Genomic DNA, 25816 nt, shown 5'->3' on the forward strand with positions numbered 1-25816 from the left:
AACACGCCAGTTGCTGCAATGGCAACTTCAGGGGCCCAAAGCAATTTGGGAAGGGGAGTTCTGGTGGGGAAAGATTGCAGAATTAAAGAATTAAACACCATCTATCTCCATGCCACAGTCCCGAATCAGACAAGGCTTTTGCCCGCTGCTATATTTGTTAAAACAACTCACAAACCAGGTGATGATTTGTTTAAAGCCACATCTAGTTTAGCCCTTAGACTAGCAAAATGTTAAGAAGGCAAAAATAAGGACAGTGGTTTACCCATGGCAGGTTCTGGAAAAAAGAGATGGTCCCTAGTAAATAAGGGGACCTGGAGTGCATGATGCATCGATATAAAATTTCATTAGGAAATGTGTCAATCCTTCAAAAACAACATGGCAGTGGTTGCTAGGAACTGTACTACCTAATCTCTTGCTATAGGGCTGTTTGAAGGCTACCTCTAACAGAAGGCTACAGTTCAGCTGCAATTTTGAACAGTTACTGGGGAGTATGGCTCATTGATCATAGTGGGGCTTGCTTCCAAGAAATCTACTAGGGATTTCACCTCTCTCTCTCCCCCTCTCACTGATGAGGATGCACCATGCTGCCCTAATTATTATGCCCATTTCTCTATAACTATCTTATGCGTGTGACACATGGACACCAGGTGAAAAAGGTCTGAATAGCCATTTCAAAAGATCCTTAATATCCTATTCAAAATAATTTATTGTAATACAAAAACAAAATAAAGACAAGTAAGCAATTTTACATTCTGCAATGCAACTGCATTTTTAGGTATAACATACGTACTATTAGTATACATTAAATAAACATTCTGGTAGGTAAATAGCGCATCATATTCCTTATAATGGATTTGTAAAAACTACAAGCATGTTCCACGGAGAATGTCAAATGCTGAGAGCTCTTTAAATAATGAAATTTGTGCTGAAGATACTCTTGGATGGGTCCCATTTGCCTTCAGTGGCTCTAGTACAGAAGAATTCTGTTGTACCCTCTATTCTAAATTTCTTTATAAAACAACAGACACAATCTACCAGGAAATTTCCATGGTACAAGACACACTGGAGGTAAATCTGCTCTACTGATCCTTTTAGGAGGACAAGAAAACATTTTGTTTTCACCAGTCTTTTAAAATCTTGTTAAAGCCTTCCTAGCAAAGAATGCCTTGACCCTTTTCAATTTTCTTTTTAAAAGTGGCCAGTTGAATCTCCCTTGAGAAGGAGATTCAGGGAAAGCAGCCACCACAGATCTGCTTCGTGCAGGGATCTCCTTTGTAAGAGGTTTTCAGACAGAGGCTGGATGGCCAACTGTGAGGGATGCTGAAGCAGTTTCTTGAGCAGGAGGCTGGATTAGACTTTCTTTCCAACTCTAAAATGTAATGTTTCTATGACAATCCTGGTTTTGGTAAAAGCTTTGAATGGAAGGGAACCTATGGCAGGTCCTTTTCAGATCTCTCAAGGCATGGAGGGATCATATATCAAAAGAGGAGCTTCTTCAGGGATCACACAGCTGATCATTCAGGGCTTTAAAGGTCAAAACCAGAACTTTATTGTGCCCAGAAACTAATGTTAAGCACTTTTATGGGTATACACATGCATGCCTGCTTAACTCCTGTTGATACTAATGATACAAAAGCGTTAAGATGTATCTTAAATCCAAGGGGATGAAGGGACTATTAAATTTATCTAGGTTGCTATTTGATGTCATTTTTCATTTGTTCAGATATTGGGCATGGGCTGGACTCAGCAAAACTGAAAACTACAAACTCCCCTTCTGACCCAGGCAGAAGGGTCAGAAAACTCAACATTAAAAAACTAGAAGACGGAGAAAAGTGTATCAACATGATCACACTGTACTGCACGGTACTATGTATGAGAGCTTTGAGTTCGTATGTATTTTTCACTAAGTTTTAAAAACAGACTCCTGCATTTGTTTCTTTTGTTCATATAATGAGTATGTTGCTGAATGACTGAACACTGAGAGAGAACAGGACACAATATATTATACCCAGTCACGGTGTCCATTTCACAAGTAGTCTTCTGTATTAGTTATCAGTTTCTTTCCAGGCAACTGGATGTTGAATTGCCAATCCTTTCCCAGAAAAGGCTCTTAACAGTTGCTCAACAAGAAGAAAACTGGAGAAGAGCAGTTCTTTCCATCATGGAGAGAAGTGATGGGGAAAGCCACACATTGCTGACATGCAAGCTCTTAAGAGCACAAATGCCTCTGTAACTTTAGGAGGTTTCTAACTCTGGGCAAATCTTGAGTAAGCCCCATTATTAAAGCTTTAAGCATTGATTATTAGGGCTGCATAATAGTGATTATGAGCAAGAGTTTGCCTTCAAAAAGGTTTCAAAATTGCTTGTCCAGTATGCCTGTAGATGTTGAATAAATATGATTTTTCTTTTTAAAATGATTACATAGACAATGTTTAGGTAAATTTATTTTGGGGGATGCAGGCACATGAGTCTCAAAGCTACTACAGTGGTCACTGAGCATCCACGAGCACTCATCTTATTAGAGCAGTTACTTTGGTGCTTGTAAACAGCTCACACTTAGAACAGAATATGGTTTGAATATGGCTACTGAATGTGGTCCAGTAACATGGATGGCCTTATCTAGTGAGGGATGGATCTACTATTGAGCAAATGTGTGCAATGAACACAGGTAGCTACTAGAGGGAGCTGTACCCAGATTTTCACCTTAAATCATAATTTCCCCATAGGGATCAATGGGGAACTTTAAAATATTAATACCTCCCAAATGGCTGTGCAGAAAGCTCTAAAATTTCACATGGAGCTCCTACATGATGGTAGCATTAATTGTGTGGATCTTCAAGGAGCTCAGTCCACCCATTAATATTTAATTAATTTTTTTAAAAGAGTTTTAAACACAATTGATGCTACCATCAAATCCTTGAGAAATTTCGGGGCTTCTGCCCAGCCATTTGGGAGGTATTAATATTTTTGAGCTCCCCACTGATCCCTATGGGGAAATTATCCAATGGAACATAAATGATCCATGTTCAGTTCTTGCTCTCAGGCCCCTTCAGAGCTTATTATGCTATCTACTGTTTGGGCACACATGGGTTCACTCACCCCCTCACATGTGAAACTTCCCTGTGTTCTCTGGTGACTGATCAGGACCCTTGATTCCCTTTATTTTGCACATCATTTTAATTTTCCATATGTAAGCAAGTACTACAGTTGTGCATGGATGTGCACACAGACACATACAGTTTCTTCTGGAGTTAATTATGTAGGGCATAATTGGAACATTAAAAGCTGCCAAATACTGAGTCAGAGCATAGATCCATCTAGCTCGATACTGTCTACAGAGACTGACAGCGGCTTCTCAAAGTTACAGGCCGAAGTCTCTCTCAGCCCTATTTGGAGATGCCAGGGAGGGAACCTGGAACCTTTTGCTCTTACCCAGAGCGGGCACCATCCATGTTACAGTGCTCACATGTAGTCTCCCATTCAAATGCACACCCGGGCAGACTCTGCTTAGCAACAAGAACAATTCATGTTCCCTGCCACAAGACCAGCTCTCTTGCTGGGGCTACACAACTGAGACACACGGTAGAACTGTGCTTGAGATGATCATGACAGAAAGCTGTCTTGAGTAACGAGGATGTAAATAATATAATTTTAAAAACAGCTTCCAGATGCCAGGCATTCTCTCCTCACATTCTTAAAAAATGGAAATGCATACAAACAAGAAATGCTCCAATACATATTTACCATAAACATTTTGCCATTTGGGGGGGCCATATTTTTTGCCTTTAAAAATAAAAATTAAAAAATAAGGTGAACACATGAAATGCAAATATATAGAAGATTCTGAGTCCCTATAAAACAAAAAAAGGTTTCATGTCAACAATGTCTGTCAGCAGTCAGAACTGGCTTCACTGTAACTACATTTAATGTTTAGCAGCATAGATTTTTGTGAAAGCTTATCCAAGTCATAATCATGATGCCAGTGAGCAGTACTATATAAGAACAATAATTCTTTTATTCTTGTTCTACATTTACAAGAGAGTACATAATGCTTTTCACATAGCACAACTTACATTCAGCTAGAGAGCTCCTTTTTCCATATCAGTGGAGCTGTGTTTTAGTTTCATTTGTTCAGTCAATAAAATACATTAAAATAAATCAGTCTGCAATGGCTTCCTTCAATAAGGATTATCATCTAACACAGAGATAACAAATCCCATTTGATTGTGATATATAGAATATGTCTCAGAATATGCCAGCATCATGAAGCATAGCTAATGGTGAGTTTCAGTAAAATGTAATCCAACGTGTCTCAATTTTTTGAAGGGGCAAAATGTTACTGTTCCTGGTTGCAGAGAGGTGTGACTGGCTTCAGCAAAATGATTAGACGTTAGAGCAGGGGTAGGCAAGCTTGGATCTCCAGCAGATGTTGAACTACAACTCCCATCATTCCCAGCCACAATTTATTGTGGCTGGGGATGATGAGTGTTGAAGTTCAATAACAGTTGGACAGCTAAGGTTGCCTACCCCTGAGCCAGAGAATTTTGGTTACTTGTTATTAGTAACCAAAGTTACTTACTTCTTGTGGTTAGATTAGAACATTTGTACTTTGCAGAACTATTTCCCTACTGCCTTACTTCTCTGCAACATTTTACCTGGAGCATTTCCATAGGAACATAGGAAGCTGTCTTATATAGACTCAGACCACTGCTCTATCTATAATCTAGCTCAGTATCACCTACACATGGGATTCTCAATGTTGGGTCCACAGATGTTATTGGACTTTAACTCCCATAATCCCCAACCAAAGGCCACTGGGACTGGGGATTATGGGTTTTGAAGTCCAATAACATCTGGGGACCCAAGGTTGAGAATCCCTGGTCTACACTGACTGGCAGCTGCTCTCCAGGGTTTCAGGCAGGAGTCTTTCCCAGCCCTACCTGGAGATGTCAGGGACTGAACCTGGAACCATTTTCAATGCAAAGCATATGCTATGAGCATCCCGCTTTTTCAACATTTCAGACTCCCATGGTTTCCCTAGGCCTATTTGTTGATCACATTTGCTGTCCAGTTTATACTTGCCCAGAATCACCCACTGACTTTTATAGCTGAGAATGGAATTTGAACGCAATTCTTACACTTTATCCACTACACCGTTCTGGCAACTGCATGTGATTGTACATTCATTCTGAACAATCAAACTGTACATTCAAGGCTTTTGAATAAATGCCATCATACTGATGGAACTGAGATGGCAACATAACTCATGCTCAGTTGTAACTCACACAGTGAGTCCCCACTAAAATCATCAATCCCCTTCTCAGCAACCAAATTTTGCTCTGCTCTTTATATAAAATTTAATAGAGGTTCCCTCCCATAATTTTTTTTTCTCACTGATCCTAACATACTTAACTGGAAAAAAGTTCCATCACATCAATCAGACTTATTCCCAAGTAAAGTTTTTAGAGTTTGAAAGCTATTTTCAGAAAAGGCAAAGGCTGGTGCCACAGAAAACATATGGCAGAAGACAAATAAGGACAAATGTTCATCTCTGTTGTAAATCTGGAATTTGGTAGCAATACTGACCCCACTTTTGTTAATACAGATTTACTTGGCTTTAACAGACAACAGATTATACCCTCAGTTGGATGGCCTTGGGGGCATGGGGAAGGGTCAGAATTAAATGCAGCAACAGGTCAACTCCTGCTCTTAAATCCTTTGGGGACAAGAGGAGAGAGACTCAAACAACAATCTACCAGTAGTGGTCTGGTTTTTACATGCAAATAGATGATTAAGATTACTTTAGCCAGTGACTCAAGCATTTGTAAGGCAATGGTTTTCAAACATTCTATATACAGGAAACTCTGTGTACTGACACATCTGCCAAGAAGTCTCTGTGTATCAAGGGAGGAAACTGGGGAGTACTCTATGGAGAAATTCACAGGGACATGGCTAGGTCCATTAAGCCAATTCACTCTACATGAATGGAGAATTTGCCCCCTTCTGCCCTCACCAATTCCCTGTGGCTAAGGGTGTGTGAGCCAACTCGATTCGAGCCTGGCTTAACCTCACAGCATCCCGGTTTGATGGGCTGGGGGTTGAACCAGACCAGCCTCGGCTGGTCCGAGTTCAAACTGAACTGAGCCCAGTTCGAAGCAGGGGGCTGTCATAAGTATAAAGGGGATGGGAGGGGATAAATCTGTACTCACAAGTGGTGGCTGAGGCAGCCATGGAAGAGGGGTGGCAGTGGCTCCCCACCACCTCTGCTGGCCTCCCCCGGAATATTCAGGGTCGGCGGAGGCCATATTACTGACCTCTGTGCATGTGCAAAGGCCATTTGTGTGACCACATTTACGAACCAACCAGGCTTGGCTCAACTACCAAACCGGTTCGGAGCTATACTGGTAAAGGAGAATCTGGTGACAATTCCCCTTTACCAGCACAGGGCCGGGGGGCTGTCCTAAGTATAGAGGGGACAGGAGGAGAGTAAATCTGTACTCACAAATAGAAGCGCCCCCCCCCCAAATATCCAGGGCCGGTGGAGGCCCGGTTCAGGCCTCTACACACATGTGGAGGCCATATTAGTAACCTCTGCATGCATAAAGGCCATTTACATGACCACACAAATGGCCTTTGAGCATGCACAGAAGTCACTAATATGGCCTCCACACGTGCGCAGAGGCCCAAACTGAGCTGTCGCTGGCCCTGGCTACTCAAGGGAGAAGCCAGTGAGGAGCGGGGGGGGGCACTGCCTGTACTTGTGAGTACAGATTTACTCTCCTCCCACCCACTCTATACTTAGGACAGCCCCCCTGCCTTTGTACTGGTAAAGAGGAATTCTCTCCGGATTCCTTTTTACCAGTATAACTCTGTATGAGTTTGGTGGTCGAGCTGGACCAGTTCCGGCTCGACCGGCACCAAAACCAAGCCATGCCATGTCGGTTCGAATCCAGTCCAGATTCGAACCATTTTGTGCACATCCCTACCTGTGGCTGCACACTGCAAGAAAATATTGGCAGCAAAGCTAGCCCTATTCATATCTTATGTTCAACACGCATACAATCTGTGTACAGCATACGCACATCCAGATTATGCATACAATATGTTGAGCACATGCCCCGTAGTACACGTCCAACCAGTGTTCCCTGTAACAGGGATTCCCAGTCGTTGTTGACTACAACTCGCAGCATTCCCAGCTGCAATGGCCTTTGGCTGGGAATTATGAGAGCTGTAGTCAAACATCTGAGAATCCCTGTTACGGGGACACTGCTTGCAACCTACCCTGTGTTTGAGGGAGCCTGTACATCAGCAAGCTTTTAAAGTGAATGCATGTGCAGTCATTCACACAAAAGCACATAGATGTGTACAGTTATCTGCACACATGTACAACATAATATCTGAATAGGGCTTTTGTCTTTGCTTATCTGCCATTTCTGATGTGGTCATCTATGAACTTTGATTATTGTCCAGATCACTGTTTGAAAGCCACTTTTGTAAGGGGTTCTGATGTTAAGAGGAGGCCATGATTCATGTTTTACACTTGGCTAATGGAGAAAAGCAAGCACCTCTCAAGGGGAGAGCTGGAACTGGTATGACAGAAGGATCATTTGTTGTGGGTGCATACTCATTTCATTTCGTTGTCTCAGTAATGTCTCTGGTCAAACAGAGGTTTTTCCAATTTTTTTGAAGCACTTTGGTTTTGTCTTAAAATATTGCTTTTGGTGAAGGAAGTGACAATATGACAACCTAACTCACAGGGTTGTTGTGAGGATAAACACAACTATGCACACTGCTCCAGGCTCCTTGGAGCAAGAGCGGGATATAAATGTTAAAATAAAATAAAATAAAAGTGCTTCTCAGAGGAGACAGGAGGCCATTCCTGACAAGCTTCCAGGATTGACGATAACCCATAATGTACGTACAAGGACTACAATCCAGAGATTGCATCTTTGGGCATGCCCAGGGAATTACTCATAGTTTGTGGGATTGTTGACTTTTTCTGGAACAGAAGCATTCCCTCCCTATACTGTTTTTGCAAACCCTCCCCACAAAATTTCAAGAGTGGCTTGCCATGCAATATGAATTTAAAAACAAACAACCTCCCCCACGCATCTCTGGTTCAAAGAGATAACCACTTGGGGTCTCTAGATTGTGGCTGAAGTGTGTAAAACATATTCCTGAAAATATACCTGGAAGTTAAAATCAGCATTTTAAAAAAAGTTTTGAAAACTAGGGTATTATTGGAAAGATGTGCGAGTCACCCGAATTGGATATACCACCTGCAAATCCACAAGAGTAGGAACCTCTTGAAATTGAGAAAATGAAGACTTTAATTTTGCATCCTTGTGAATTTCAGTTACTACAGGGCAAAAAGTAAGCAGATATCCTTCAGGTAGAGACAGGAAAAGTCTTCTCCTATGGGCACGAGACGTTGCTCCTCAATTCACCAGTCACCAAGAACGGAAGGAACAAGGAATATCCTGTCAGTTGCTTTCACCGAAAAGTTGCAAAACGTAATTGCTATGATGAAATGGATTTGTGCTATTCATTAATTTAAGAATTCAGCAGAGAGGCTCCTGCTGTACCTAGCAGACCGGAACCTGAGCTCATGGTAACATTGCACAAAGCTGTGATAGATGAAAGTAATAGGCAGGGCCAGCAAAACAATCCCACTGACCACACAAATCCCTCCAAGAATCCTCCCAGGTATAGTGACGGGACATACATCACCGTAACCAACAGTGGTCATAGAGATGATCACCCACCAGCAGGCAGCCGGGATGCTGGCATAGCCCTCATTTGGTTCTCCCAAGTTCAGCCCATGTTCAAGGAGCTGGGAGAGTGCACTGAAAATTGCCATAGCAACACAAACAAAGACGAGCAACATTACCATCTCCCTATAGCATCGCTTTAAAGTCAGGCCAAGTGTCTGAAGGCCAATGAAGTGACGGGCAAGCTTAATCACCCAAAAAATCCTCATCATTCTCAGGACCCTCAAGGTGACTCCAGCTCTCTGGAGCTGAGAATTCTCCCCTGTAAAAACTGTCATCAGCACAGAGATGTAGTAGGGAGTTATTGCCAGCAAGTCAATGATGTTCAGGGGTCTCTTGACAAACTCACACTTGTTTTTGGAGACGATGAACCTCACAATGCATTCTGCAGTGAACCAGCCTATGCAGATGGCTTCTATTATCCTGTCAAAAAAACAAGAACAAAAACAAGCACAACAGTTCATTTCCTGTGGAAGCCTTAATATATTTTGTTGGTTTCTTTGTACATGGACATGATTACGTTGACATGGACTGAGACTTTTAGTAGACAACTTGCCAAAGACTGAATGTTACATGATTGGATTCCATTTCTAGTGACCATTAACAGACAGATTAGTTCTTGCTACATATCTCTCCTAACTAATCATGTTTTATTAAGGATTTATTTTTATATCTTGATATGGGGAAATACAATTTTTTCTTTTTAAACACAATGTGATAGTTGTTATTTTATCTATATGCATTTATTTTAAAATCTTAGACATGTTAGGGATGAGACTCTAAAATCTAGAAAACTGATCAATCTAAGACTGCACTGAGGTGAAGTTTCCTCTATTTTCCCTGCACAAAGTAAAACTATACATGTACATTGGAGCATGCATGTTCATGTGTGCTAGGCCAGGATAAGTGCTCCTCTATTTGGATTAAACTGTACTGCAGTTTGATTCCCCTTCGGGACTTGAATTCGTGCCCTTTTAAAATTCTTCCCCAGATGAATCAGCTGGAATCCAGGCCAGGCAGCTCAAGTGTGGCTGAAGCCACTGAACAGTCATCACATCCAGTAACTTAACTCAGCCTAACCTTCCTCACAGGGGTGTTGTGAGGATAAATATAACCATGTACTCTGGGCTCCTCGGAGGAAGAGCAAGATGTAAGTATAAAAATAAAATAAATAAAATTGTAGTATCAGATAATATTGTCATCAAGTGGCTGAAAAGTCATGTGAATAACGCCTTTAAAACATCATGAACTGGTTAGGCTGACTGAACTGAATGCCATACTCAAACATGGCTAGAACTTCAGATAAAACTTTTAATGGGCTTGTTCTCATGACCGACACCTGAGTGGGAGGAGCGTCCAGCCAGGCACCAAGCCCTGTGTGCACTCCTGAGAAATGTTTGTTTGTGGGCAAAAATCGAGATAGACTGGGGGGGGGGGGTGATTGTGTGCTATCCACAATCTGGGTAGGTTAGCGCGGGACGAGATTGTTTTCCCTCCACCTTCAATACCGTGCTGGTTACATGATGTGGGATGACCATTGCTGAGAACCCAGAAATGTCGTGTGGAGAATGTCAGATTCCCTTTGTCACCCGACATCTGTAACTAAGAGTTGAAGCTGGGCAGAAATGTCAAGGGTCAAAGGGAAAATGACATTTCCAAGTTGGCAGGACATGCAAGACGCCAAGGTACTGGGAGGTTGCACTTGCTGGGAACCAGCAGTTTTCTCCTACTTACTAGCTGCTGTGTTGTGTGAAACGGCAGAAAGAGAGAGAGAGAGAGAGAGAGAGAGAGAGAGAGAGATTGAGAGAGAGAGATGAATTTCTGTATTTTCTGAAAGTAAAGAAATAATCCAATCCAACATTGGCTTCTAATGGTTGGGTTTCATATAGGCACATCTCTATTTCACCACACAGAGGTGTATTTATAAGAAAACCACAGAGGACTTACAGGAAACTGTCACCCTATTCCTGTTTAGGAAACGTGCCCTCCAACTCCTCCATTTCCCCCTGAGGTGAGTGTCTATTTCAAACAGGCTTGCAAGACCAAAACAAAAAAACCCATGTGACAGGCACTATTGCTGGATCAGCCCTTCTCTACTTCACACAGTCCCAATTCACTAGAAGCTGTCACTGATGAAGCACCAATTCAAGGAGAAGGTTCACCCATGCACAGTGCTGCCACTTGTGGCAGCAAAGGGCACCTAATCCTGTGTACCACTATGCTAGTATAATAGAGGATTGTAGGAAAACTTCTGCGAGGAGCTTCAAAAGGATCTCTCCAAACTGGGGGAGTGGGCAACAAATGGCAGAAGCAGTTCAATGTTAGCAAGTGATGCATATTGGGGCAAAAAAGCCCAATTTCACATGGTAGGAGGAGGGGTCTGAGCTGTCGGTGACTGACCAGGAGCGAGATCATGGGGTCATGGTGGACAGCTCGATGAAAGTGTTGACTCAATCTACAGCAGCTGAGGGAAAGGCTAATTCCATGCTAGGAAGGGGATTGACAATAAAAATGCTAGTGTTATAATGCCCTTATACAAACCTATGGTGCAGCCACATTTGGGGTAATGTGTACAGTTTTGGTCACCAGACATTACAGAACTGGAGAAGGTGCAGAGAAGGACAACCAACACGATCAGGGGCCTAGAGCATCTCCCTTACAAGGTAAGGCTACAACACCTGAGGCTGAGAATACTATAAGCAGTTTTTACAATGGCTTGTCCGGCTCACATATGCATCCATGCAAACTCCTCAAATATTCCTAAGAAAGGGGCTGGGGGTGGTTGTGAAAGAAATGTTTAAAAGTGCAGCTGTACCATATGGTAAATTAACACCGCCTGTGATAAACACATATTTTAAAAATGGCTTCCCTGGCTTTGATATGTGCAATGGTGAAGTCAGGCATACGGTTGTAGTTCTATTTTAAGACTGGTAATGTTCTCCAACGGCCACATCCACAACACAATTAAATGGAAGCAACTGAGCTTAAGTATCCTTAATTTTAATGGAACTGAATAGACTTATAACTTTGTGCTTCAGCTTTGCTGGGGGTAGAGGTCATGCTTCAGGCTTCAATAAATTAAGACAATTCTGAGAAATAATTGAAGTGCCAGGTCCTAATCAGTAGCTAGTTATTCCAGCACACACGGTCATTCAATTTTCTTTAGTATTTTTTGCACCTGAGTTGAATGCCGATTTAGCCCTCCTCTAAAGCTCCCTAATTTAGAGTATTTATCAGCTTTTGTACGAGTTATTTTAATGCAATTCTTTGTCTGTTGATTCAAAAATCTAGGTGTCCTACAGTTTTCTTCTTTCTTACTGTAAACCAATCATTCTGTTTAATTTTCTGCTCTGGCTGATAAGTCCAAGCAGAAAAGCCTGTTTTACATATAGACTGGTTTAGAATGCTTCAGAATTCTTTAAAAATCACTAATAAGGCTAGTTTGTTATACTCAAAGTAATTACATTCTGAACTGTCAAAGCATCTTTCAGTTGCAAATTGCATTTTTCCTCTTCCAAAATTGTCTAAACTTCTTCAGCAGAATTTGTTGAGTACTAAAAATAGGGGGGAAATCAAAGGATTGGCCTCATCATCCACTAAATGTCTGAATAAAACATAGTATACAAGACAAGAAACATGAAGGAGAAAACAGAAGACAAGACAGCATGTGATTAAACTTGTCAACATCAGTTTGTGCAAAAGGATGCTTTTATTCCTGCATCAAAGAAGCACTAGAAAATATCAGTGCACTGCCCCCACATCTACAGTTGTTACTCAGGCAAACTCCCAGAGAATTCAATATCCAGCATTTTTCCAGTTACTTCAAAGCCTATGTAAGCTTGGGTTAAATAACACTCCAGTCTTAAAACATGAACTTGAAACGGAGTCCCATTCATTAGAACTTGCTTCCAAGGAGGGGTGCTTAGAGTGCAGTGGTTCATTAATTTTTCAGAGGTGCTACATTGATTTTTCAGAGGGTGGTCAGTCGCTCACTCTCTCGCCCTCCATTTCCATTTCCATGTTCATTCCTCCGACACCCTCTTTAATATGAAGCTACCTTATACTTGGTTCATCTAGGGCTCTGCTTGCTTACTATGACTTGTTGTGGCTCTGTAACGCAGAGGTGGGCATTAGGTTGCTCAGGAGCTATTGATAGCTCTTCTGATAGCTCCAGGCTTATCCTTGTTTATCCCTAAAAGGGAAGGGTGGGAGATGAGAAAACCAGGGGGGAAGGAAAACCAAAATATGCTGAATAAGCAGTTATGAATTGTATTCTGTTAAGGCCTTACAGAATAAAGTTAATATCTATTTATTCAGCACCTTTGGGTTTTCCTTCCCTTTTTTCCTGGCTTGTTTATCCCTCCCTTCAAATCTGTTTGTTTATAAAATTGTTTATACTTCCCTTCAAATCTGATTGGTTGGCTGAGTGGGGGCATGGCCATGCTCTAATCTCTCTCTTTTTAAGTCCTCAAAGTTGGCTTTTACTTTCACTCCCTTTTGTTCCTTCACAAAGCCTGTTGCTCCCCTCCTGCAGCAAAACTCTCTGGAATTCAGTGGTTTTGATTCATTGGTTAAAATCCCTGATTCTGCCAATATAGATGTTTGTACAAGCTGCCATTTTATGACTTGCTCCACTTCCCCAAACCAGCATGTTGTGATGGCTCCATACCTCCACAAGCCACCATTTCATGCTGATAGCTCCCAAGGTTCCTGCCTCCCCCCAACAAAAAAGGTTGCTCCCAGAAGCCTTAGCCCAGCTCTGCTTTTGTGGCTGGGGATGATGGAAGCTGTTGTCCAACAACATCTAAGAACCCAAAGTTCGGAATCCCTACTCTAAAGTCTCAGGTAGAGGTGCTTTTTTAAAAAAAAGCCCTAGTGAGATCATAGGAAGCTGCCTTATACTAAGTCAGAGCATTGGTCTATCTAGTTCAGTACTGTCTACACTGACTGGCAACAGCTCTCCAAGACTTCAAGCAGGAGTCTTTCATGGATCTACCTGGAGTTGCCAGAAATTGAGCCTAGGACCTTCTGCATAAAAGCAGATGCTCTAACACTGAGCTTATGTCCCTATTCCCTAAAGCAAATACCTTACAGCAGACTGTACTCATTTGTAGTCACCCATCCCAATGTAATCAAGGTGAATCTTGCTGAGCGAAGAAGGCAATTCATACTCGCTACCAAAAGGCTGGCTCTCCACTTTTGAGAGGGAGACAGATTAAAGAACCAACTTTTGTCCTCTCTTCAAGGCTCACTGCTAAGTAAATGCCACTCTTCCTCACTAGGTGGCCAGTCTTTAAACTGGCGCCTGATATAGAGCCTTTAACTGTGGATCCCTAATGTAATGTAGAGTTCAGGAAGCATACTACACTTTAGGAAGTCTCTGGTCTGAACGTTGTGTTCGCCATGAACTCATTAAGTCAGAGTGACCAACCTGAGAATCTTCAGCTGTAACTGGACTACAGTGTCTATCATCCCTCCCTGGAATGAACTGCAACTGGGGGTGATGGGAGATGTAGTCCAATAACATCTGAGAGCCTCAGGTTGGCCACCCTGGTACTAAATAGTCTACTCTTGACCAAGCTTCACAGGCTTACATCCATGTCTGTAATATGGGGAGAATGATAACTGCCTCACAAGGAAGTTGTAAGAATTACAAGACTATACTTGTGAAGCACTTCGAACACCCCAAAACACTTACCCCTGCTAATGGAGCAAAGAGGCGCCTTTTAAAGGGATTGCTCTCTTATATTTAGTAGAGGGAGACCAACGGTCCCTGGAGGCTTTTCACACAGGGCTTTTATTTCGAATCCATTCCTGATTGGAGTGTGCCAGTCCACATATTAGCTGGATTTACCCCGAGGTCCCTGTGGGCTGTCAGGGACCAGGACAGACAGGACTTTATCCCCGCCACCCCCGAATAGAGGGTGTGAATTCTGGCTTAGCCCAAAGTATGTTTATTTTTTAAAAATCCTCTAGCTTCAGAGGCTTTTGGGAGGGGGAAACCCAGGGCTTCTGTTTTGTCCAACAGTTTTCTCTGTTATGTTTGGGGTGATCATGCCAGTGAATCTGTGTTTTTCAAAACTCAATGAAGGGGAGTTTGACAGCTGTTTTGGGTATGATCTGTTCTAAGTCTGCTGGAGAGAAGGAGAAGAGAATACCATCTACCCCAGGGTGAGAGCCTGGGGTGCCTGCCCGGCTGCCTCTTCTCTTCTGCCCCCCTTGATTGCCATCTGCCTCCCCCCAGGACTGCTTGTGGAGAGGCTTTGCAGGACTGGGACTTCTATGTTTTGGATTTTTTTTTTTAAGATCGTGAGCCCTTTGAGACGCATATTAATTATGTAAACCATTTTGTAAACTTTTTATTTGAAAGTCAGTATATAAATATTCAAAATAATATTTTTTAAAGAGCAATAAGTTTTATATAAATTTTATGATCCTAAGTATATTTAAGTTTGCTGATTTCTACTGAAATCAGATGAAACAATAGGCACAGTTCAGAGGACAATATGGGGCAATTCCAAGGGTAACGGAATCAGGAATGTTTATCACTTTTTCTATTACTTTTGCCATAAACAATTTTTCAAGTTGATACAGGCAAGATCACATCTTCTATTAAAAACATGCAAAATACATTGGTAATGGAATCAGAAATAATGTTCAAATATGCTGATTCCATTAACAATGTATTTTACACGTTTCATACACAATCTATAATATTTAAGGATTTTGTAAAAATATGGCCTTATAGTAGGAGATGTTGGACCGGATCTCACGATCAGTGAGACCCAGTTTCGGGCAGTGAGCGGGAAGAGCGGGCTAAGCCTGTTCTCCCTGCTCATGAGCGGGCAGGGAGCCCTGGGCGGCCGGATCGGCCGCCCACACAATGGCCAGCTCCATGATGGAGCCAGCGGGGGGTGGAGGCCGTGTGGCCCCCGCAAGCCCCAGTATGCCCTGCGCGAGCACGCAGGGCATACTGGGGAGACCCCCGGAGCCCGGAGGCGGCTTTTCGCCTCCTGGCCGGGGGTCTACTCATGAGTAGGCATGGCGCGAAGGCACGCCACGGCTACTCACGATCTTAAAAAGCAGGTTTGCTGGAGCACTCGCTCCGCAAACCTGCTTTTTAGCAGGGGTTCTCGAGCGGGTTACCCGCTCAAGAACCACCAGGCTCAGCTGCGAGCCCGGTGGTTCTTACAGTCAACAAAAATCGGGCTAGCCTCTGCTAGCTCGATTTTTGTTGATTGTGAGAATAGCCCCATTGTCTTGTCAGTGGGTATCAACCTGAATATCAACCTGAGAAACTGCTTATGGTTACAGTCATAGAAAAAGTAGTAACTGATTCTGTTACACTTGGAATTGCCTTTTGGGCACAATTCAGCCAAGAGTGAAGTCCAAGCCTATGCATGTCTACTTAGAAGTAAATTGCACTGGAACATAGGAAGCGGTCATATACTGAGTCAGACCTCAGATTGGTCTATCTAGCTCAGTATTGTCTACACAGACTGGCAGCAGCTTCTCCAACGTTGCAGGCACGCATCTCTCTCAGCCCTATCTTGGAGAAGTCAGAGAGGGAACATGAAACCTTCTGCTCTTCCCAGAGTGGTTCCATCCCCTTAGGGGAATATCTTACAGTGCTCAAACATCAAGTCTCCAATTCAAATACAACCAGGGAAGACCCTGCTTAGTTAAGGGGACAAGTCATACTTGCTACCACAAGACTAGCTCTCCTCTCTACTGAGTTCATTAAGACTTACTCTCAGATAAGTGTGCACAGAATTGTGAACGTAAGCCTTTTTTTTTTAGTTCCACTGGTTTCAAGGAGAGATATTCAAGCATGTGCTTAACTCTCCTACTGAAACCAACTGGTCTTGAAAGTGCTTCAACACTGGCTGGATTGTGCTCTCCGCATGTTATCCCAAAGTTGTGGAATGGGACCTAATCGCATAACTGAGCACTTCAAAGACATTGATTTGAATGAAGCATAAGCAGGGACTAATTTTTTCTAGGCTGCACATAGCACAAATAAATGTTCATCACATTCCCAATTCATATGTATAAAGGGTTATCGCGAAAAATGAATAGCCTAGCAGAATAATCATATCCATATGTTTAAAGTTACGCCTATAGTTCTCATTATCCACCCACAGAGCTCTATTTCAAGCAGCTTAAAATTTAAGCCAAAAAAAGAGTGCTACAGGTTAGAACTTGCCAAACTGGCTCCTAGCCTAGATTTATTTTTTTTTAAATCTTTTTAATTTATGTTTGGGTGTTCTGAAGTTCTGCCTCTTCCTGGCATGTTTACTGGTGTTCTGAGCGAAACTTTTACAAAGATCAATTTTATAATGGAGATAAATGTTCTCTGTAAACGATAATGGGCAATGTTTGCAAAAGCAGAGGTTCGGGCTTTAATTCAACTTAAGAACCGCAATGGCTCAGCACCTGGAAATTTTGCTACACACGTTTAGAAATCACAATTTCAGAATATGGAGTTAAAAGTTGGCGGGACAGTCTGCTCTTGATGCTAACGCATTACCAATGCACATCCCAGGAAAAGTCTCCAAGAAGCATGCAAGATAGTTTTATTGACATTACAGAGTTGTCTCTTTTTGTTTTTTGTGTTTTTGTTTTAAATGGCTCTACAGTGTGAAATGGCTCCAAATGACCTGTTATGGTGAAGCTCTTGAAAAAGCTATCCCAAGATAGATTTTTCCATAGCATGTATTTCAGCAAGGCATGCCCAGGATTAATTTATAGTGGCATGCACAGTTCAGAAACTCTAAGGAGCCCTCGTCAGCCATCTGCTATGTGGGAGCAAGACGCAAGCCAAGAGGGGAGTCTAAATTTTCAAAAGCTAAGGAAGGAAAGGTTTAATTTAAATATCTTGAGCACAACTTTGCTTTGGGGCAAGAAGAACAATAGGGAACCTTTAAGATATGTATGTGAAAATAATGCATATTGATTAATAACTTCTGCTGTGTAGCTGTATACAGAACCACTCTGGTTTCCTAAGGTCGTGTTCACAATATAAATGTTTATCAGTTGCTCTATGCAGAGATGTGGATTTCTCAGAAAATTCTGATTTGGAGGCAGTTTTTCCCCTCTTTTGCATATTTTACCATGCAGAATTTACTATGTAAATTTTTTGAATGCCTTAAATAGACTGTAATCTGATCTGGTATGTTATTTCACTTATTGATTTAGGCTTAAAAAAACAACAACCACATTAACTTCCCGTGCTGTATCTCAAAACCTTTTCAAACAGCCAACTAGCTGAACTGAAAAATTTTATCGGGAGGGAGGAGGAATCAATACCAACACTTAATGCCGTTTAAATGTTATTCTGAAACTAAGGTTTACAATCTTTCAGCCGCCTGCTACAAATCTGCCTTTAACAGCAGCTTAATCTGCAGCAATTAGCAGTTAGTAATGTTTATTTCTATGCCATGAACACCTTCAGATGCTCATTTGTGCATATGAAACTGCTGATAAAAAGCAGACCGACAGTAGCTGATTAAAAAGTTGGTAACCTTACTCATTACTTCCCTCAGTGAATCCTGAAAAGAGAGAATGGCTATTAAACAGTTTTTAAATCTGTGGTGTATTTATCTCCTAAGGTAACTAGCATAATGGGATCCAGCCTATCTATAACTTTAGGTAACATATTTCTGTAAAATTCCTAGATTATCAGATCTAGAAATTTAAACTTCACATGAGGATAGGGTCATAGCTCAGGGGCAGAGCATCTGCTTTGCATGCAGAAGGTCCCAGGGAAGAGCTGGTCTATGGGAAGAGAGCTGGTCTTGTGGTAGCAAGCATGACCTGTCTCCTTTGCGAAGCAGGATCCACTCTGGTTTGCATATGAATGGGAGACTGCATGTGTGAGCACTGTAAGATATTCCCCTTAGGTGATGCGGCCACTCTGTGAAAAGCATCTACGTGTTCGCATGCAGAAGGTTCCAAGTTCCCTCCCTGGCATCTCCAGATAGGGCAGAGAGAGATTCTTGTCTGCAACCTTGGAGAAGTCGCTGTCAGTCTGTGTAGACCAGGGTTTCTTAACCTCAGAATTCCCAGAAACCTAAGCTGCAATGGCTTTTGCTTGGGGATTATGGTAGTTGTAGTCCAACAACATCTGGGGTCCCAAGGTTAAGAAACCCTGGTATAGACAATACTGAGCTATATGGACCAATGGTCTGACTCGGTATATGGCAGGTACCAATGAACTGCAGGAAACCTTGAAGAGCTGCTGTTAGTCACTGCAAACAATACTGAGCTGGATGAACCTATGTCAGCTTCCTATGTCCCGATGTACTGGTCCTCCTTATATACCTTTAACAGCAACCTTATAGGTATTTCGTAAGTAAGACTTACATGGCATGAACAAATTACTGGGAGAAAGTTTACTTCCTACATTTCTCTGTGTCAGGCTTCTCTAATGGTCAAACTAGACATTTGAGCATGTGAATGGGGCTCATATATTCAGCAAAGGGCAGCCAAATCAGGCTCCCATAGATCAGGACTGTGGCATGGGGCCAGAGGAGTGGGGTAGAAATCTTACTTACTTATTTATTTAAGTGGCTCAGAGCGGTTTACATTAAAATAAAAAACAAATAATAAAATAATTGGAATTTTTAAAAAAATATTCAAAGCAGATTAAAACTCACTGAAATTAAAATTAGGTATCATTAAAAGCCAGGCTTAAAAAGGTGGGTCTTTAAGGCTCTCCCACCGGCCTCCAAGAAAGACAATTTCCATTTCTAAAATTTCTATTTGGCTACTTGAAAAACTTTTGAGATACTGTGAGGGGAAATTAATATGACAGAGGTGGGTTTTCTTCTTTCTCCTTTTATTGTATAAATAATATGGGGATTATGGAGATCCCTCCTCCCCTCCTGTCAGCCAAGCAGCCGCGGCTGACACATGAGCAGATAAACTGGGTTCAGGTCACTTGATCTCCTAGCCCTGTTTAGAAGGGAGGCTCCACAAGCGGGTTTGCTGCCGTGGTGCTGCTGGGATTGTGTGCAATCCCAGTGGTTAATACAGGCATGCAAAACCGGGCTTGACTCCCTCAGCCCAGTTTTGCACACGGGTGTGAATAGCCACCAGGTTTACCTAGGCAGCTGTTTACTATTGACTCAGATTGTTGATCCACTTAGCTCAGGACTGTTAACAGCAACTATCCAGCATTTCAGATGGAGTTCTTTCCCTTGGAGATGCCATGGATTGAACCTGGGACCTTCTTCGTGCAAAGCAAATGCTCTAGCACTGAGCTACAACCCTTTGGTGCCAATGGGAGCTCTTCCCCCCCCCCGGGAAAAATAGCAGCCATGCGGGGTCCAACCCAGACCGGGACTGCAGAAGTAGCAGAAGGTGGCCACTTTGCCCAGCTCTTTGCATGCTTTAAGGCTCTCTGTCTACCACAGGGACACAGAGAGGAAAAGTACACCCTGCTAGTTTCTCAGCTGGGAAGCATCCCCAATTGCTAGTCAGGACTGAGTAATAATCTGTTACATTTCTATCCCCTTCCTTCAAGGCGGCCAATAGAGATGTGAGTTTTCTGGAAAACGTTTCCCATGCAAATTTCCCCCTCATTTGCATAAAATATGCATTAATCATTGTAAAAAGAGATTACTATGCAAGTTTTCCTGATGCCATATCTGATTTGGTGCTCTGATTTGGCATGTTATTTGATGTATTTATGCTGTAAAAAGAAACCCACCTCAACCATATCAATTTAATATGGTGTATATTGACCATATTAATGCTCCAGCTGCCAGGCTCCAGAAGCCCATGTGAAGGTGGGGTCTGGGGGCTTTTGCAGGGGGGCTTTAAAAGGGGACCAGGGCTAGCAGGCGGCAGTGAGGAGAGGGCTTGCTGGGATCTGTTCTTTTAGCAGCAGAAGTTCCCTTTGCTTGCTTGAGCTGGGAAGTTTGCAGAGCTGACTCTCCCTCCCTCTGGCCTTCAGGAAATGGTATATCTTCCCTCTGGGCTCATAAGGAAATGGTATATCTTCCCTAAATACCTGCCTGGAGACAATAATGGGCTGGATGAGGGATAACAAACTGTGCAATCTTTTTACAACAGCTGATTAGGTGGTCCACAGTTTCATCTGCTTCTTTACAAAGGCAGCACTTGCTGTTTGTTGTTGATTTTTCTACTTTTGCTCGTATTGCATTTGTTCTTAGTGCCTGCTCTTGTGCAGCCAGTATTAAACCCTCTGTTTCTTTCTTCAAGTTGCCATTCTTAAGCCATTGCCAGGTCTTGGTGATGTCTGATTTTCCACTTACAGTATATTGTGCAAATATTGACCATGCAGGGGCTTATTTTTCCATTCTTCTGCTCGGTTCTTGACTTGTTCTTTCTTGTAGGCCTGCTTTGTTTCATTGGTGTTGAATAGTTTCTCATTATTGACCATCTGAAGTGCATCTTCTTCACTGTCCTTGATATATTCTTCAAGGCCTCTTTTCTCCTCCTCTACTGTTTGTTGGACTTGCAGCATTCCTCTTCCACCTGAGCTGCAAGGGAGGTATAGCCTATCTACATCACTGGGGGGTACAAATTATTATTATTATTATTATTATTATTATTATTATTTCAATTTAAGATGGCTCTCTGTCCGCAAAGGGCTCACAATCTAAAAAGAAACATAAGATAGACACTAGCAACAGTCACTGGAGGTACTGTGCTGGTGGTGGATAGGGCCAGTTTCTTTCCCCCTGCTAAATAAAGAGAATCACCACGTTAAAAGGTGCCTCTTTGCCCAGTTAGCAGGGGTTTTAAAAATAATTTTAATAATTTTAAAATTAAAATATTTAAAATATTTTTTAAAAAATAATAATTTGTTTTATATTGTTTTTATTGTGTTTTATATATTTTAATCTGTGGTTTTTAATATTAAAATGTGTACATCACCTAGAGATGTACATATCAGTCAGTATAAAAATATGATAGATAAATAAATAAATTTCCCATTACTATATCTCAAAAGTTTTTCAAGCAGCCAAGTAGGAATTTTTAAATGGAAAATTTTCTACAGAAAATTCTTCAAGTAGAAATGATTTCTACTTAATTTCTTCAAGTAGAAATGGAGAATTTTCAACAGAAAAATAAGGCACAGAAAACTTTCCCAGAAAATTTTCCACCCCACCTCTGGAAGGGGAAGTGGGAGGAAGAGCCATGTATACCTCCTCACAGTTCAAGGAGGCATACATGGCTCTTCCTCCCAGCTCTATCCTCACAACTCTGTGAGGTAGGTTAGGCTAAGAGATAGTGATTGGCCCAGGATCATCCAATGAGTGTCATGGCTGAGTAGTGATTCGAACCCAGGTCTCCCCAGTGCAAGTCTAACACTCTACCCCCAATATCACATCAGGTCAGAATTCACATTTGCTTCTGAGTGTCTTCCTTCCAATAGGATTACCAGCACATAAAACAGAATAAAGACGGGGCTGCATACGCAACCTAAGATGAATACAACAGTGCCCAATGTCAGCGCACACTCTTTCTCTGGAGTCACTCGTACAGCAAGCAGTGGTGTTTGCTGGCTACCTACACAGCTTGGGTAGTTTTTCATTTAGGTCCTGGCTAGAAGCTACTACTAGTTGCTCCAAGGAGGAGTGGCAAAACTGGAAGCATGAATGTATCAAAGGCTGGGATTCTAAAGACAAATTTGAGGACCAAAGGTTTTGATCTTTTGTTTATGACTTGAGGCAATTTGAAACTACAATGAGGTTTTGTCTAGTAGCATTTAAACAGATTAATTCCTGTAAGCATTACCAGTTATCATGCTATCTCTATATTTCCTGCAAAAATACAGTCACAAACATTATGTGCTCTTTCTCAATTCTGATAATATTTTTACGGCTGAGCGAGAAAGAAGACAACCACTAATGGAAATATAACTGCTATTTTTAGAGACCATAAAGAAACCTAACACACTGATTCTCAAATTATTTGGGAGTAATTTCCACTGTGCTCCGTGGAACTCTTTTCCCAGTGGATATGTTTACAATCAGGGTCTAGGACCGCACTCCTAAAGACAACCATTCTGCTCTGCACTTTGCAATCTGTTCTGGAGGACAACTCTAAAAATAAATGTATTAACATAATCTTGTAATCTCATAAAAGTTGGGATTTTTTTCACTCATCTTCCTGGTAATCTGTTATATCCGGAAATCTGAATACAAAAAGAATGAATCTGAACTATTCACTCCTGAGTAGTCCTATTTAATGAATCTGTATTAAGAAGTAACTGAATAATATCCTTCCAACCTCCAAATAAGCTCATATAATATTTTGAAACCTACCATTTATATATTAAAACCCCATCATCAATACACTGAACCATGATGATCTGCTCTTGTACTCTTTTCAGTTCTCTTTTCAGTTATCATTTTAATATCCATTTCATTCCCTTCCAAAAATAGCGTTGTACTGTTTTATGAATCTTCCTGTCTCATGATTTATAAGCAAAATAATGATTTCATACAGATTCTCTGGTTTAAAAAAAACCCCAGACCAATCACATTTTATACCCCCCAAACTTTCAGATTCCCAAAATAAAGATAGTGTTTTCCAAAACCGTTTTTCAAAGCTGTTTCTCAAGCTAGACTTGAAAGCCATATATATTTTAAAAATGTATAAAACAAAGAAAAATTACTGAATCAGACTGTAAGTCTGTTAGTCCAATTAAGTATGATCTACTGACCACTAACTACAGTGATTCCTGCACTGAGTGGGGGAATGGATTAGAAGACCTTCCAGCAGGGGTATAGCTATAATTGAGCGAAGGGTTCAAAGAACACGGGCCCCCGGCTCCTGAGGGCCCTCCAGATCCATCCCTCCCTATTTCCTTCATTATCTCCCTCACTCGGGGGGGGGGCGCCAAAGAGAGGGATGAACATGGGCCCCCTCTCCCCTAGCTACGCCCCTGCCAGATACCTCCCAACTCTGAGATTCTTAGAGTTCTGTGTTCTAGAAACATCTGTGGGTCCCAACTTCCTGGGACGCACAGGCCCTGCTGAAATTCTTGAATTTGGGGACAGGACAGGACCGGTAACATGCAAACCTTGAGCTCCACCACTCAACAATGGCACCTCTATGGCCGCTGTGGGACTGTGTCTTAAACTAGCAAATAGAACGGGCACATCCAGGTAAGAAAGTGAGTACCCTCCAAAATGAAACAAGAATAAATGAAGATCTAAACTTGCAAAGATTTATATCCTCTCTAATAAAACGCTTGGTGTCCGTCCGTGGACGGACACCAAGCGTGTGTCCGTGCCTCCCTGCTCTGTTCTGCGCCTGCGCAAAGCGCAGGCCCAGAACAGGGCAAGGGAGACACGCTTGCCGGCACCGGCAGCCATCTTGGGCAGCCAGAAGCGGCCGCCCCAAGGAAGCCGGAGAGGCGGCGGCGGGGGAAAGTGAGCGAGGCGGCGGCAGAGCCGCCGCCTCAGCCAAAATAGATGGAGGCCGGGGGCGGAGCGGAGGCCATGTAACTTAAAAAAAACAATTGCTCCCGCGCCCGACGCTGCCGACCGCCCACCCTCCCTCCCAGCTGCCGAGTCCCCCTTACCCTGGCCGACTGCTGTCGGCCCAAGACTGCCCTCAATTTAAGAGGCAGAGAGGAGCTCGCAAGCAGAGCTCCTCTCTGTGCAAAGCCTCTTGCCGAACTGCCGCTTTGGGCGCTTGCGTCCCTTGCGCCCAAAGCAGCAGTTCGGCAAGAGGCTTTGCACAGAGAGGAGCTCTGCTTGCGAGCTCCTCTCTGCCTCTTAAATTGAGGGCAGTCTTCGGCCGACAGCAGTCGGCCAGGGTAAGGGGGACTCGGCAGCTGGGAGGGAGGATGGGCGGTCGGCGGCGTCGGCTGCGGGAGCAATTTTTTTTTTTAAGTTACATGGCCTCCGCTCCGCCCCCGGTCCCGGCCTCCGTCTCCCCGGCCTGGCGGGGGCAAGTGCCTGGGCCGATTTGGCCCTTAATGGTGGGGGGGGCATACGGCGGAGGGAGGGGGAATGGTGGCGGGGGGCCAGGAGCGCCATTACTAGCGCCCGTTATTCAACGGGCCAAAATTAACTTGTTATTTTATAAAACTGCACTTGGGGCTTATCCACCTGATCAGTCAAGACATTCTCAACTGCAAATTCTTAAGCAAAAGCAACAGTACCCTGGCCAGCACCTAATTTTTGGTGCCAGGGGCGTATTTTGAACCGATCAAGGCCTCCAGAATCAGCAACACTGATGTTCCCATAGACACAGGAAAAGGCTCTGTAACTCCTCCCTCCCCAGAATGTACAGCAGCAGAATGTACTTTTGCAGAAGTTGGCCTGTACACTCGTCAGCAGCCAATATGCATATAGGGAGAAATCTGACAGTGCCTCTGTTAATTATGCTGGCATGGAAGGGGCTAAAGAGACCTTTGCCTGTGCTGGTCTATTATTACATTATATTTGCCATAGGAGTCAGCAACCCCTCAAATTCTCCATTCCTACATGTAGCATCTGTTATGGGGCTGGGCATTATCTGAAGTAGGTCTCCAGGCATTAGGACCTGCTCCTCCCTCCTTTCCCTTCCAGCCAATACTGCAAATCTGATTGGCTAGCTGAGAGTTGGCATGGGTCACCCCCCCCCGCCCTATGTAAATGTTGTACAAGCTGCCATTTTGTGAATGCCTTCACCTATTTTGTGCTAGTAGCTCCCAAGGCTCTGGATAGCTTAATTAATTAAAATAATAAAATAGAAGTGACTGCCAGAAGCCTCAAGTTTCCCCACCCCTGATCTACCAGAACTTACTCATTGTGACTCCTGAGGATGTGGACAAGTTGCTCGGAATGGTGCGGCCTACTACCTGTCCACTTGATCCTTGCCCAACACCATTGCCGGATTAACATAGTAGCAAATGTAGCATTTGCTACGGGCCCCGCTTTTTCTAGGGCCCCGCATGCCTGGCTTGAACGTCTGCCCCTTCTTTTGCTCTCTATTTGGTGCTCTCTGCTGACTCTCCTCATTGCCTGCTGCTGCCCATTCTCTCGCCTCGCTCGAGGGCATTTAAGCAAGGTCTT

At 42.9% G+C, this 25816-nt stretch overlaps 1 protein-coding gene across 2 annotated transcripts in view; it reads right to left on the minus strand.

The window, feature by feature from the left end:
• Positions 1-688: 688 nt before the first annotated feature.
• The window catches only part of KCNG3 (potassium voltage-gated channel modifier subfamily G member 3), a 37701-nt gene continuing 12573 nt past the window's right edge, over positions 689-25816 (minus strand). For both annotated transcript variants that reach the window (XM_053311411.1, XM_053311403.1), the window contains exon 2: positions 689-9194. In XM_053311411.1, coding sequence (XP_053167386.1) covers positions 8549-9194 — 646 coding nt within the window. In that variant the 3' untranslated portion in view covers positions 689-8548. The remainder of the gene's footprint in view (positions 9195-25816) is intronic.

This window comes from Hemicordylus capensis, chromosome 1 (genome assembly GCF_027244095.1).
Source record: "Hemicordylus capensis ecotype Gifberg chromosome 1, rHemCap1.1.pri, whole genome shotgun sequence".
In the NCBI taxonomy this organism is placed as follows: domain Eukaryota; kingdom Metazoa; phylum Chordata; class Lepidosauria; order Squamata; family Cordylidae; genus Hemicordylus; species Hemicordylus capensis.